Here is a 12,137-nt window from a genome sequence, read left to right as displayed (position 1 = left end):
TTTTCTCTAAAAAAATATATGTTATTATCGACAGTTTATTTCGTATCTTATTAAAAAAATACCGTACGCTAAGCATGTTAAGACTTCAAGTTGAACTATATGTTACCTTAACCGTATATGATGTTCCATTCTATTGTTCTAGTGTTTGCCCAATGGTCGAAATTTGATTTTGAAATTCAAATAAAAACAAAGGAAAACGGTTGATAGACCGATGTGAAAAAGGTACTGAACTGAAATAAGGTACTCAATACTTGGTATTGGTACGCCTACACGAAGTAGAATAGTATTATCTGTACATAGTATATAACTAAGTACCGTCCCGCTGTCTGTATGTTCCTATGTATGTTTAGATCTTTAAAAATACGCAAGGATTATGATGCCGTTTTTTTTTAATATATAGAGTAATTCAAATCAAATTAAATCTATTTTATTCAAGTAAACTTCTTAAAATTTAATAAAATAATATACGCAATTCTGTCTTTTTTAAATTAAATAAAAATGGCGGAAGGTATGTAAAGAATAAAAATATACCGTTTTGTCTTACACTATGCTGTTCATTTGAAAATATGAGGGATTATTTTTAATATTTCAACTATCTTTTTGTTTGATATTTAAACACGAAGTCACTGGAAGAACATAAAATAAAAACCACAATTTAAAACTTTAATGCTGTTAGTGGCATAGTTTTTCGAATAAAATATACCAAAATTATAAGAACAGTGCGATGAAATTGAAAATTTAATAATATTTAATCTATTATAAGTTAGGGTAGATACTATATGTCTTCGCCTATTTATATATAAAGTTAGATTAGTTTATATACTCCTGCCTCATTAGGTGAAAAAAGGGAGCAGAATCAAAACAATTCAAAAAATGATAGACTTAATAGGCTACCAATCGACGAAAAATCGTCCCTTAAATGGATTACCATCTACATAGTATCTTACTAATACGTCCATTTTTATACCTGAATGACGGACTAAGTAAAAAATATTGCATTATTTAATATGTATAAATGACGAAATTTTATATCCAGATAAAAAATATAGTAACTTCGTCGTGAGACAGATTAAAAATCCTTGATATGACTGTATTAACGGTAGTTACATACTTTTTAAATTTAATGAACATGGGGTGAATTTTACTTTCGAAAGATATTGATAAGAATATGATATATATATATATATAATAATATTTTAGAACATTCTAGTCCCCAATTAGCACTCCTACTGCATTCTTGAAAAATTATACAGTTCGTTTACCAGATTAAGTTTAACGTTAGTCTAGGATTCTTTTAATTTAAAGATTAATTGAGCTTAACAAAAAATTTTGTTAATTTAAACACTTATATTTATAGTTATATTATATATTAAACACTTTCTAGTTTTGGTCTAGTTACCATATAGGTGATAAAAATCTTATTAAATACTTTAGTTCAGATAATATTTTAATAAGGTGTAAATGGATCATGCGAGCGTAAAGTTAACATTACATTTAACTATGGTTTTTATTTACGTAAAACAAGCTGTTTTAGCGATTTATTTCTAATTGTACTTTAAATATGATTGTAATATATTGAACTGTAGTTTAAGTGCTGATATACTCAGTTGCGTAGCTAGGTGGGTAAGGGCCCCGGTGCAAAGAAAAAGAATCGAACCCTCGCCCCCTCTTTAACGTATATTGACATTCAAAATTATAGATAGTAATAAGATTGGAATACAGGATACAGTGAGTTGAACATATCATTAGTAAGTTAAATCCATACTTCATCTCTATTCAAAGCTCTTTTCATAGCTTAGGTTAGAGGGCCCCCAGAGCTCAGGGGCCCTGGTGCACTGCACCACCTGGCCCTACGATAGCTACGCCACTGGATATACTAGTGTTTGTCTATTGGTCGATTAGGAAAATGTATGAACCGAAAATGTTATTTCTACCCTTATTTCTAGATTTATTTATTTCTAACTTTATTTTAGCTTTACCATTTAATAAATTTCAATCACATGTTAACAAAACTTAGATTAATAAGGCATATTACTCGATAAAGGATTATGTCGATGATGAAAAAAGCTTGGAGTTAGTATTCGTTGATTTCCATTCCAGATAAGTAATACTTCGATTAGTGACGGTTATTCTCGGTAGAATCTACATTAAGTTGGTGGTAGCTATAAATAGCTCATAAGAGCCTTTGAATAAAATTCCGGCAGGCTACTCATGCCAAAAAATAAAACACTTAACAAGTACTATTTAAGCGTCTATTTGCTCGTGAAACGATTCACACAAAAAAAATATTTTTACATGCCTTATACTAACAACTTAACCAAACCATAGCGCGATTCAAAAAGTCGCATACATCTAACAACGCCATCTAGGCGTCACCGAGGAACTAAATATAATCAACTTATCTAAAGCAAGCCATTTACATTATACAAATAGGTTTATTGGTGTGTATGTTTAATCCGGACATACCGCCCACCAAGGACATAGTGAGAAATGTCCTTCAAACCGCCCACCATGCAACAGTCCGACTGTAACGAATCACTCAACTAATAATTTACTTAGTTACAGGTAAAATTGCTATCTTAGAAGTAGGTCTTTTAATTAAAGAATTTTTGGTACGTATGGTGACGACTCGCGTGATTTTATCGGGTCCCGGATGTTTTTGTTCGACCTTGCCTAGCAACCATCGCGCCGGGGGCAGATCGTCCTCCTTGACTAAAACTACATCCCCCACTGATGGTTCTGGGTTCTGATATTCCCATTTATGCCTTTGAAGGAACTGATGAAGGTAATCCTGGGACCATCGACGCCAAAAATCCTGCATCATTCGTTGGTGGAGTTGCCATCTTCGCAAGGTAAACATATTTGCCGACTCATAATTTACTTCCGGAACTACTACGAGTGGTTCCCCCACCAAGAAATGACCAGGAGTCAAAACGACGGCCTCGGTTGGATCCTCTACACGAGACAATGGCCTCGAATTAAGACATGCCTCTATTTGTGCTAATACGGTAGCCATCTCCTCATACGTCAACGTAGAGTTTCCAACCACTCGTTTGAGGTGGAACTTGGTGGACTTCATTCCTGCCTCCCATAGTCCACCGAAATTCGGAGCGCGAGGAGGAATAAAATTCCACTGTGTTCCATTGGTCGCGAGATACTGTGCCAGTTCAGGTTTAAATTTTGTTTTTTCTTCGCTGAACAGACACAGTAACTCTCGAGCAGCGCCCACAAAATTGGAACCGTTGTCGCTGTATAATTCAGCACACCTACCTCGTCTTGCGACGAACCTTTTAAAAGCGGCTATAAATCCTAGGGTAGAAAGCTCGCTCACAACTTCAAGATGTACAGCTCTGGTCGACATGCAAATGAACAGAGCAATATATCCCTTGTAAGACTTGTTACCCCTACCTTTTGAAATTCTTATATTAATAGGTCCTGCGTAATCGACTCCGCTGACAAGAAAGGGCTTATTCGGTGTCACACGCGCGGAAGGTAACTGCCCCATGAGTTGAGATGTAGACCTGCTCGAGTAACGCGTACATATTACACAACCACGATAATATTTCCTAATAAGAGACTTCGCACCCACAATCCAATACTTCGATCTCAAATAGGTAATCATGAGTTGCGGACCTCCGTGCAGGGTTTTTTGGTGAGCATCAGCAATTAAGAGTCCGCTTAAGAAAGATTCTTTAGGTATGAGAATCGGATGTTTCCCGTTAAATGACAGCGAAGACATTTCCAGCCGACCACCTACTCTAATTACACCTTCCGAATCTAAAAATATATTTAATGTCCTTAACTTTTTCTTTTTCTTATCTATTATGCCGTGTTTTTGCAATTCTTCCAACTCTTCCCGGAATCCTTCTTCTTGACATTTTTTAATACAGACCGTTATCGAATCCTCAATTTCCTGTCGCTCCAATGCTTCTGAACTTGGCCTACTACTTAAACCTTTCTTTATCCGTAACCAACGTCGACAATAAGCAACCACACGAACAAGCTTCGAAAATGAAGAAAACCTTTCCCACAATTCTGTGTTAACGACCGCTGTATGAACTTTAACCTGCTCAAGATTTGTAACCAGGTGTTTTGGTTTTGTACAAATAATTACCTTATTTTTTAGAAACTCTGGCCCTTCAAACCATATAACCATTTCTGATAGTTCCACCGGAGAAATACCTCGTGATGCTAAATCCGCCGGATTCTTCTTAGTGGCTACATGGGACCAGTGATGTGTATCCAAAATCTGTAGGATTTCCGAAACTTGGTTAGCGACGAACGTCTTCCACCGGCTTGGGTGATTGTTAAGCCAGGCTAAAACCACCTCACTGTCAGTGAATGCATGTAACTGACTCCTTTCAACTTTCATAACTTCAGCTACCTCAACCATCAACTTCGCCAAAAGTACAGCCCCACAAAGCTCCAGTCTAGGGATAGACACTTGCTTTATGGGAGCTACCTTTGTTTTAGCTGTAACTAATGAGACGTAGACATTTCCCACATCATCTACCACTCGTAGATACACGACAGCCGCATAAGCCACCTTCGAAGCGTCGGAAAATCCGTACAACTCGCGCTGATATTTATTACTAGTGTGTATCCAGCGTGGAATTTTAATATTCTGTAAGGCAGTTAAATTTTTACGGTAAGTAATCCATTCATTTATTAAATTAGTAGGAACTTGCTCATCCCACCCAATACCAGCTAACCAAAGCTTTTGTATGAGTATTTTTGCTGCTATAATGCAAGGAGCTAACCATCCGAGTGGGTCAAATAATCGGGATATATCAGATATAATTCTCCTTTTTGTTACAGGTTCTTCTTGCGGTGCAAGATCTACAGAGTACCGGAAGAAGTCACCACGCGGATCCCAGGTAAGTCCTAAAATCTTAGTTGTATCATCTACCTTAATCCTTAATTCCTCATCTGTATTACCCTTTGCTTTCCATATTTTAGCTAATATTTCCTTAGAATTGCTTTTCCATTTTTGCAACGGAAACCCTCCTTTCGCTAACACTTCGGTTAACTCTTTATATATTTTATAAGCATCTTCTAGGTTATCCGCCCCGGTCATCACATCATCCATGTAAAAATCATTCAAAATAATTTTAGCAATTACAGGCTTATTCTGACACTCCTTATAGGCTAATTCTTGCATTGACCGCACAGCTAAATATGGAGCACATGCTGTGCCAAAGGTTACGGTAAGTAATTCAAACTCTTGAAGCTCCTTTTCAGGACTGTCTCTCCAAAGAATCCTCTGAAATGGGGTATCTTCCCGATTTACCAGCACTTGGCGGTACATTTTCACCACATCCGCCACCAAACATATTTTATATTGTCTCCAGCGCATAATTGTATGACGTAGTTCGGCTTGCAGTGGCGGCCCAATCAATAAATCATCATTTAATGACTTCCCATTGCTTCCCTTACAGGAGGCATCAAACACTACTCGGACTTTAGTAGTATCCTTATCTTCCCGGACTACTGCGTGGTGTGGTAAGTAAATAGCTGTTTTCTTAAATTTATCCTTATCAGTAACTTTTACCATATGATTTAAGTTTAAATACTCCCTTATAACTTGTGTGTAATCCTCTTTTAATTTATTGTTCTTTTGCAATTTAAATTCTAAATTTCTCAATCTTTTTTCAGCTATTTTCCTGAACTCACCATGCATGCAGTCCGGGTTGGCCATACGAAACGGCAGTCTTACGATGAACCGACCGTCTCCATCCCGTTTCGTAGTCTCCTTAAACAATTTCTCACATTTAATTTCATCATCTGTGAGCATTCTTTTTGTTACAGGTGGTTCAGCTTCGAGTTCCCAAAACCGCTTTAGCATATTGTCCACTTCCAGATAAGAATGCATCACAATTGTGTGAGAATGGATATTTGACGTGCTATCTACCTCACAGACACCAGATATTATCCAACCGAAAGCAGTATCCTGCGCCAATAGAGATCCGTTGAGGTTTCTTTTAATGCCTTCCTGAATGATTTGACTGTATATCTCCGCACCTAATAAGAGATCAATCTTGTTAGGCGTATGATACTCAGGGTCAGCCAGATCATCCAGAGTCAGGTTGTCCCATTCTACCCTAGTTGTCTTCGCAACTGGGAGAAGAGACGTAACCGACTTCAAGACATGTGCATTAACCTTAACTTGGAACCTAGGATCAACTCTTGACCTTAAATTAATTTTTACTGTGGACTTGGAAGTCACACTTTTATCTCCACCTACACCAACTACGGTATTTTTGACCGCAAGCCTTTTTAAACCTAAGTGCTGCACCATAGCCTCGGTAATAAAAGAACCTTGCGACCCCTGATCTAATAAGACCCTAACTGGGAAATAAGTACCGTCTTTCGACTCAGCTTGCACCACAGCTGTAGTTAATAAAACCATTTTAGAACAGTTTCCTGTCGAAAAACAAGACACAAGTTGCTTATCTAAACTTTCTGCTTGCACAGATAATTTATTACTGCTCCCGGCAGTATCCTCCTCAGTTGACCTTCGACTGGTCGACGAGGTTGTTTGATGAATCGCCTCAACTTCAGCACTACCAGAACCAGAATCACCACTGGGATGTAATAAAGAATGATGTCGACGTTTACACACTTGGCATCGGACAATGTTTTTACACCCTTTAGCGGAATGGTTGCTATTTAAACAAATAAAACATAGGTTTTTATCTAACGCGAACTCACGGCGTTTTTCATTACTTTCCTTTCCGAATTTTTTGCACGTGGTTATTTTATGATCCGCACGGCAATACGCACACGATACGATCGGTTTGTTTTTAACAACGTGAAAAGATTTAGTAAATTTTTTCTCACTGTGATGTACCTTAGAATCGATATTTTCTAGACCTCTAAAACGCCCTATTAAAAAGTTGGAAAATTGTTGAAACGTGGGTAATTCGTCACTTGGATCTGAAGATACCTTTAACTCCCATGCCTTTCGCGTATCTTTATCTAATTTAGCGCTTATAATGTGAATAATCAGGATATCCCAAGATGAAACATCCACACCAATATTTTTTATTGAGTCTAAACAATCTGAAGTTGTACTAATTAAGTTTTTAATTTCAGTTGCTGATTCAGACAACAAACTTTTTTGACTTAGTAGACGCTTCAAGATGCCGTTCGCCAAAAACCTTTTATTATTGTACATCCTATCTAATTTCTCCCACGCAACTTGATAACTATCCGACGTCACCTTAATGTTGCGTAATAGTTGCTCGGCTTCCCCGGTTAAATGTCCCCTTAAATAATAAAATCTTTGGGCATCATCCAGTGACTTGTTTTCATGTACAAGCCCTAAAAACAAATCTCTGAATGTCTGCCACTCTGTGTACTTACCGGAAAAGGTAGGTATTTTTATTTCAGGCAACTTGAAACGTCTTTCTGAACTCTCACATTGACTATTTGAACTCGACTTTACTTCTGACTCAAGTGTTTTTAATTTATACAACATTTCCTTTAACTCAGTCTTAAATTGAACATATAATTCTTCTACATCATCATACACACTATTTTTATGATAATCCGAACTATACAAATCAGTTCGCTTAACCTGACTAATAATTTTAGTATGAGTGTCTGTAAACAAAGTCCACTGTTGTTCCAAGTTATCTAGCCTTGTTTCAATATAAGCAACCGTCAAACGATCCTTAGGAGACTTTTTAAAATTAGTCTTAACCTTTAGCATTTTGGCCCTTATGTCTTCCTGCAGATCATTAAACGACTCCATTTTTAATTTTTTAACTTAACAATTTTATCACTTATAATTCTTATCAATATAAAACAGAAAAGCAATTTACTTTAATTGACTAAGTTAAACTAAACAACTAAATTATTTTTCTAAGTCAATATTTTTATAACGGTTTATTTATTTTTTAAGTCCAAAAAACAAATGAGTAAAATTTTACAAGTCTTTTTACTTTCAATTCTAACTAAAATCGGGCGTGGATTCGCCGTCTCAACCAATATTTACTTAAAACTATTACAAGTCCTAAACTATTGAAATTATTCTAAGTTACTTCACTATCTTCAATTTTTCTTTAAGTTCCACTTATCTTTGAAATAAGGTTTAATTTTCAAGTTAATTTCTTCAATTATAATATTTAAAAATGTACTCACAATTTATCACCGCACACACACACTCACGCTTGTCTTCGCTTTAATTGCACCTGTGGCGCCCTCTAGCGCTCCGCAACCTCCACCGCTGCTGCTTGCCACTTCCCGTCCGTCGCTCCTCCGGGTCTTAGACACCCGGATCCTCAACTGCCTTGGCGCCGCTCGTGGCACCTCGCTGTTGGGATGTTCTGGACAGCGATCCACTGCCAGTAGTGACGACACGGGTGACTACTGTACCACTGACGCGGCAATAATTCAAAAAACACGCCTAGCCAATCCGACTCGATGGACCATGAATAAAATTCCGGCAGGCTACTCATTAGTGCTGGGAGTTTTTTTCAGAAACGGTTTTAAGAACTAGTTACTTTAAAAAGAACGAACGAACTGTTTCTGGATTTAAAACGAACGAGACGACACTCGCCACCGGCGGCCTTCGTTTTGGTACTGCTTCGCGAACCGGTTCCTTTCACGTGTAACTGACTAAGCACTCTATTTTGATCGCCGTAAGGACTATTATTGTATGAATATTAAACCAGTTATAAAGAACTACTTTGGATTTGAAGTAACGAATATGCTACAATGAATCTTATTTCTATAGAAATACAATACAAATTTGGTTGTAGAAGAATAGACTAAATGAAAAAACCTGTTTCTTGGTACCGCTGCGCGAACCGGTTCCTTTCACGTGTAACTGACTAAGCACTTTATTTTGATCGCCGTAAGGACTATTATTGTATGAATATTAAACCAGTTATAAAGAACTACTTTGGATTTAAAGTAACGAATATGCTACAATGAATCTTATTTCTATAGAAATACAATACAAATTTGGTTGTAGAAGAATAGACTAAATGAAAAAACCTGTTTCTTGGTACCGCTGCGCGAACCGGTTCCTTTCACATGTAACTGACTAAGCACTTTATTTTGATCGATGTAAGGACTATTATTGTATGAATATTAAACCAGTTATAAAGAACTACTTTGGATTTGAATCTTATTCCTACAGAAATACAAATTCAAATTTGGTTGTAGAAGAATTAAAAAATTACGAAACAAAAAAAAAAGTTTTCGTAGGCTCCTTATACGCTTATTATTTTTTTATTACAGATTTAGTATTAACTGCTTATTAAATTACAAATAATTTAAAAATATTTCTTAACTTTCTGTTTTTTTAAATGCAAATAAGTGCGTGACGTAGAATTAATCCAAATAAATTATAAAGTCGAAGTCTATTTTCAAAATTATATAATATGACTCCAGTGTTGAATATACATTATTTCAGTAAAGTATCGTAAATATAGTAAGTTCTCGAACCTATGAAAACAAACCGGTTTTTTTTATAACCATTTTGAAGAACTGTTTTGTAAGTGTAAAAAACCGGTTCGTTTCGTTTTACATAAAATCTGAAATGACCCAGCACTACTACTCATGCCAAAAAATAAAACACTTAACAAGTACTATTTAAGCGTCTATTTGCTCGTGAAACGATTCACACAAAAAAAATATTTTTACATGCCTTATACTAACAACTTAACCAAACCATAGCGCGATTCAAAAAGTCGCATACATCTAACAACGCCATCTAGGCGTCACCGAGGAACTAAATATAATCAACTTATCTAAAGCAAGCCATTTACATTATACAAATAGGTTTATTGGTGTGTATGTTTAATCCGGACAGCCTTTTTGAATAAAAATCTTTTGATAACACAAAGTTTGTGAATAACTACCAAACAAATAAAACGATTGACAAATTCCGTTCCGGCTTTGCCTTGTTATTAAAATGTGTATTTATTTTACTCATATAATAAAAAAAAAACGTGAATCGGGCAGGCACGACTGAGATTGAACGTTCTTCATTTGTGTTAATAACTACAGCTAAGTTACAACAATCATAATGGACGCAGTCTTCACTAAGGAATGGATTATCTACGGTCTCTTGCTTTTGTGGTATATTAGGTATATGCAACAAAAGCTGGAGACGTAACCTATTTTCTGAAATATATTGATGGATCTTGTAATTATTAATTTATGCTTATGAAGAATAATATAAAATAAAACAATAATTATTATAATAATGTGTAGGTACTAAATACTCGGTATTAATATGTCTACCTCGGTATAGTATTATTAAAAATAAAGATAATTTTAAATAAATAGGACGTAAGTAAAAGTGTGGCAAATATTGTAAAATATATAATTTTATAAAATAATATATGTAGTTCTGGTTTGTTTAATTTAAGTAAAAATGGCAGAAGGTATATAAAATATTAAAATATACCGTTTTGTTCATACATATACACTGTTCATTTGAACATATTATGAGGTTTTATTATTAATCTTTTAATGAAAAAGATCTTTTTTTTGACATAAAAAAATATATAATTATAATTTAAAATTCAATGATACGTTAGTGAGGAATGATTTTTGATACAAAAAATCTCACGTACATAGTGTTTTTAAATACATACAAAAAATATAAGAATCAGTGCGAGGAAATTGCACATTTTAATAAAATTTATGTTTTTTTTTTAATTATGTTAAATATATTAAGGTACTATATTATTGGCAGAATAGCTGGAAGTAATTATCAAAACACTCTAGTATTTCTCTATTTAAGATCAAAAATATTATCCTGATATATAACTAAAAACCAAAATATATATACATATACTCTGTTCCAAACATAAGAGGAGAAAGCCAAATAAACAACATTTGACTGCAATTTGACGCGATATAATTAGACAAGAGCTTGATTAATCATGATATTCTCTATGAATTTGCGAAAAAGTGATGTTTTGAACGACTACGGAACTGTTATCAGAATTTCGGAAATTAAAGTAAATATAAGTAGATAAAGGTATAATAGTATTGTATTTTCAATAAATATATATTTATAAACCTTTTGATAGTGCACAATATGGCTGAGTTATTAGCAGCTCGCTTAAAATATGTAAATCTAAGGTTTGTTTATCTTTATTTCTACTTCGATTAGAATAGACCATAATTAGTATAGGTAAAAAACGGATTAACGGATAGAGGTAACATTTTGTTTAATTACAAATTTTCTATGGACGCCGGATTATTGCTTACAGATGTTTTCAAAAAGGTTGTATAATTAAATACCTATGATAATAATATAGATAACGATTTGGTGTTGTAAAAAATACATAAATATCAAATATGTTGATTTTGACGTTTCCAATAATTTTCCGACTCTTCTAAATAATTCTAAATAATTCAAACTGCATTGATTCAAAGTCCTCTGATTTATGATTCGGATATATCAGTTTTATACGTATTCTTTACATAAATTTAATACCTGGTGTTTTCCAGTGATAGTTATATTAATGTTTAAACCGTTTAGTTAACGCGTTTCTTCACGGAGATGTTTGAACTACTCACGAGTCTAGAAAGCCTAATTGACATCCAGGTTTATCTTGGTGATTAAATTTAACATACAACTAGTCTGTGTAACGCCAAAGCAAATTCAAAGATCAACACTGTTTTAGAGAATGAACAATATGGATGAGGATGAAGAAAATCTAATTTGTTCCGAGACTATTGGTTTTAAATCATTTTGGCTGTAGGTAAGTGCTTTTAAAATCTATTTGTATATAAAAGTTCAAATGACATTAAAAGACCAGATTTGTGACAGAAATGTAAAGTGTAATTAATTAATTTAGGCTTTAGGTAGATATATTTTCTCTGATTGTTGTTGTTTTTTTAGGTATATGTATTGTAAAAATGCTTGTTCGATCCATCCATAATCTATTAAAATCTCGATTGATTCATAAAATCTTGTCCAACGAAAAACCGAAGGAATAAAGGTTTGCTTAAAAGGATAAACAAAAATATAATGAACAATAAAAAAGCTTCAAAGAATTTTGTAATATTTTGGATTTTTCATTAAAACATTGCGTATATATTATTTCCTTTATTTTTAAATGAAAAAATTAAGTGCCAAGAACTGGGGTCACTAATTGTAATAGTTT

The 12,137-nt window shown here is 34.4% G+C and overlaps 1 protein-coding gene across 1 annotated transcript; it reads right to left on the bottom strand.

The window, feature by feature from the left end:
• Window positions 1-2,551: 2,551 nt before the first annotated feature.
• LOC125064684 lies at window positions 2,552-6,409 on the bottom strand. Its single transcript, XM_047671867.1, has one exon. It carries the CDS (start codon window positions 6,407-6,409, stop codon window positions 2,552-2,554), a length of 3,858 nt encoding a protein of 1,285 aa, XP_047527823.1.
• Window positions 6,410-12,137: the final 5,728 nt, after the last annotated feature.

This window comes from Vanessa atalanta, chromosome 6 (assembly GCF_905147765.1).
Source record: "Vanessa atalanta chromosome 6, ilVanAtal1.2, whole genome shotgun sequence".
NCBI classification, from domain to species: domain Eukaryota; kingdom Metazoa; phylum Arthropoda; class Insecta; order Lepidoptera; family Nymphalidae; genus Vanessa; species Vanessa atalanta.
Note: the sequence above shows the minus strand (reverse complement) of the source record. Positions and strands in the feature narration are given on the sequence as shown.

Excerpts from the sequence above, each read along its gene's own strand:
- LOC125064684 (XM_047671867.1), bottom strand. The coding sequence starts at position 6,409 with ATGGTTTTATTAACTACAGCTGTGGTGCAAGCTGAGTCGAAAGACGGT.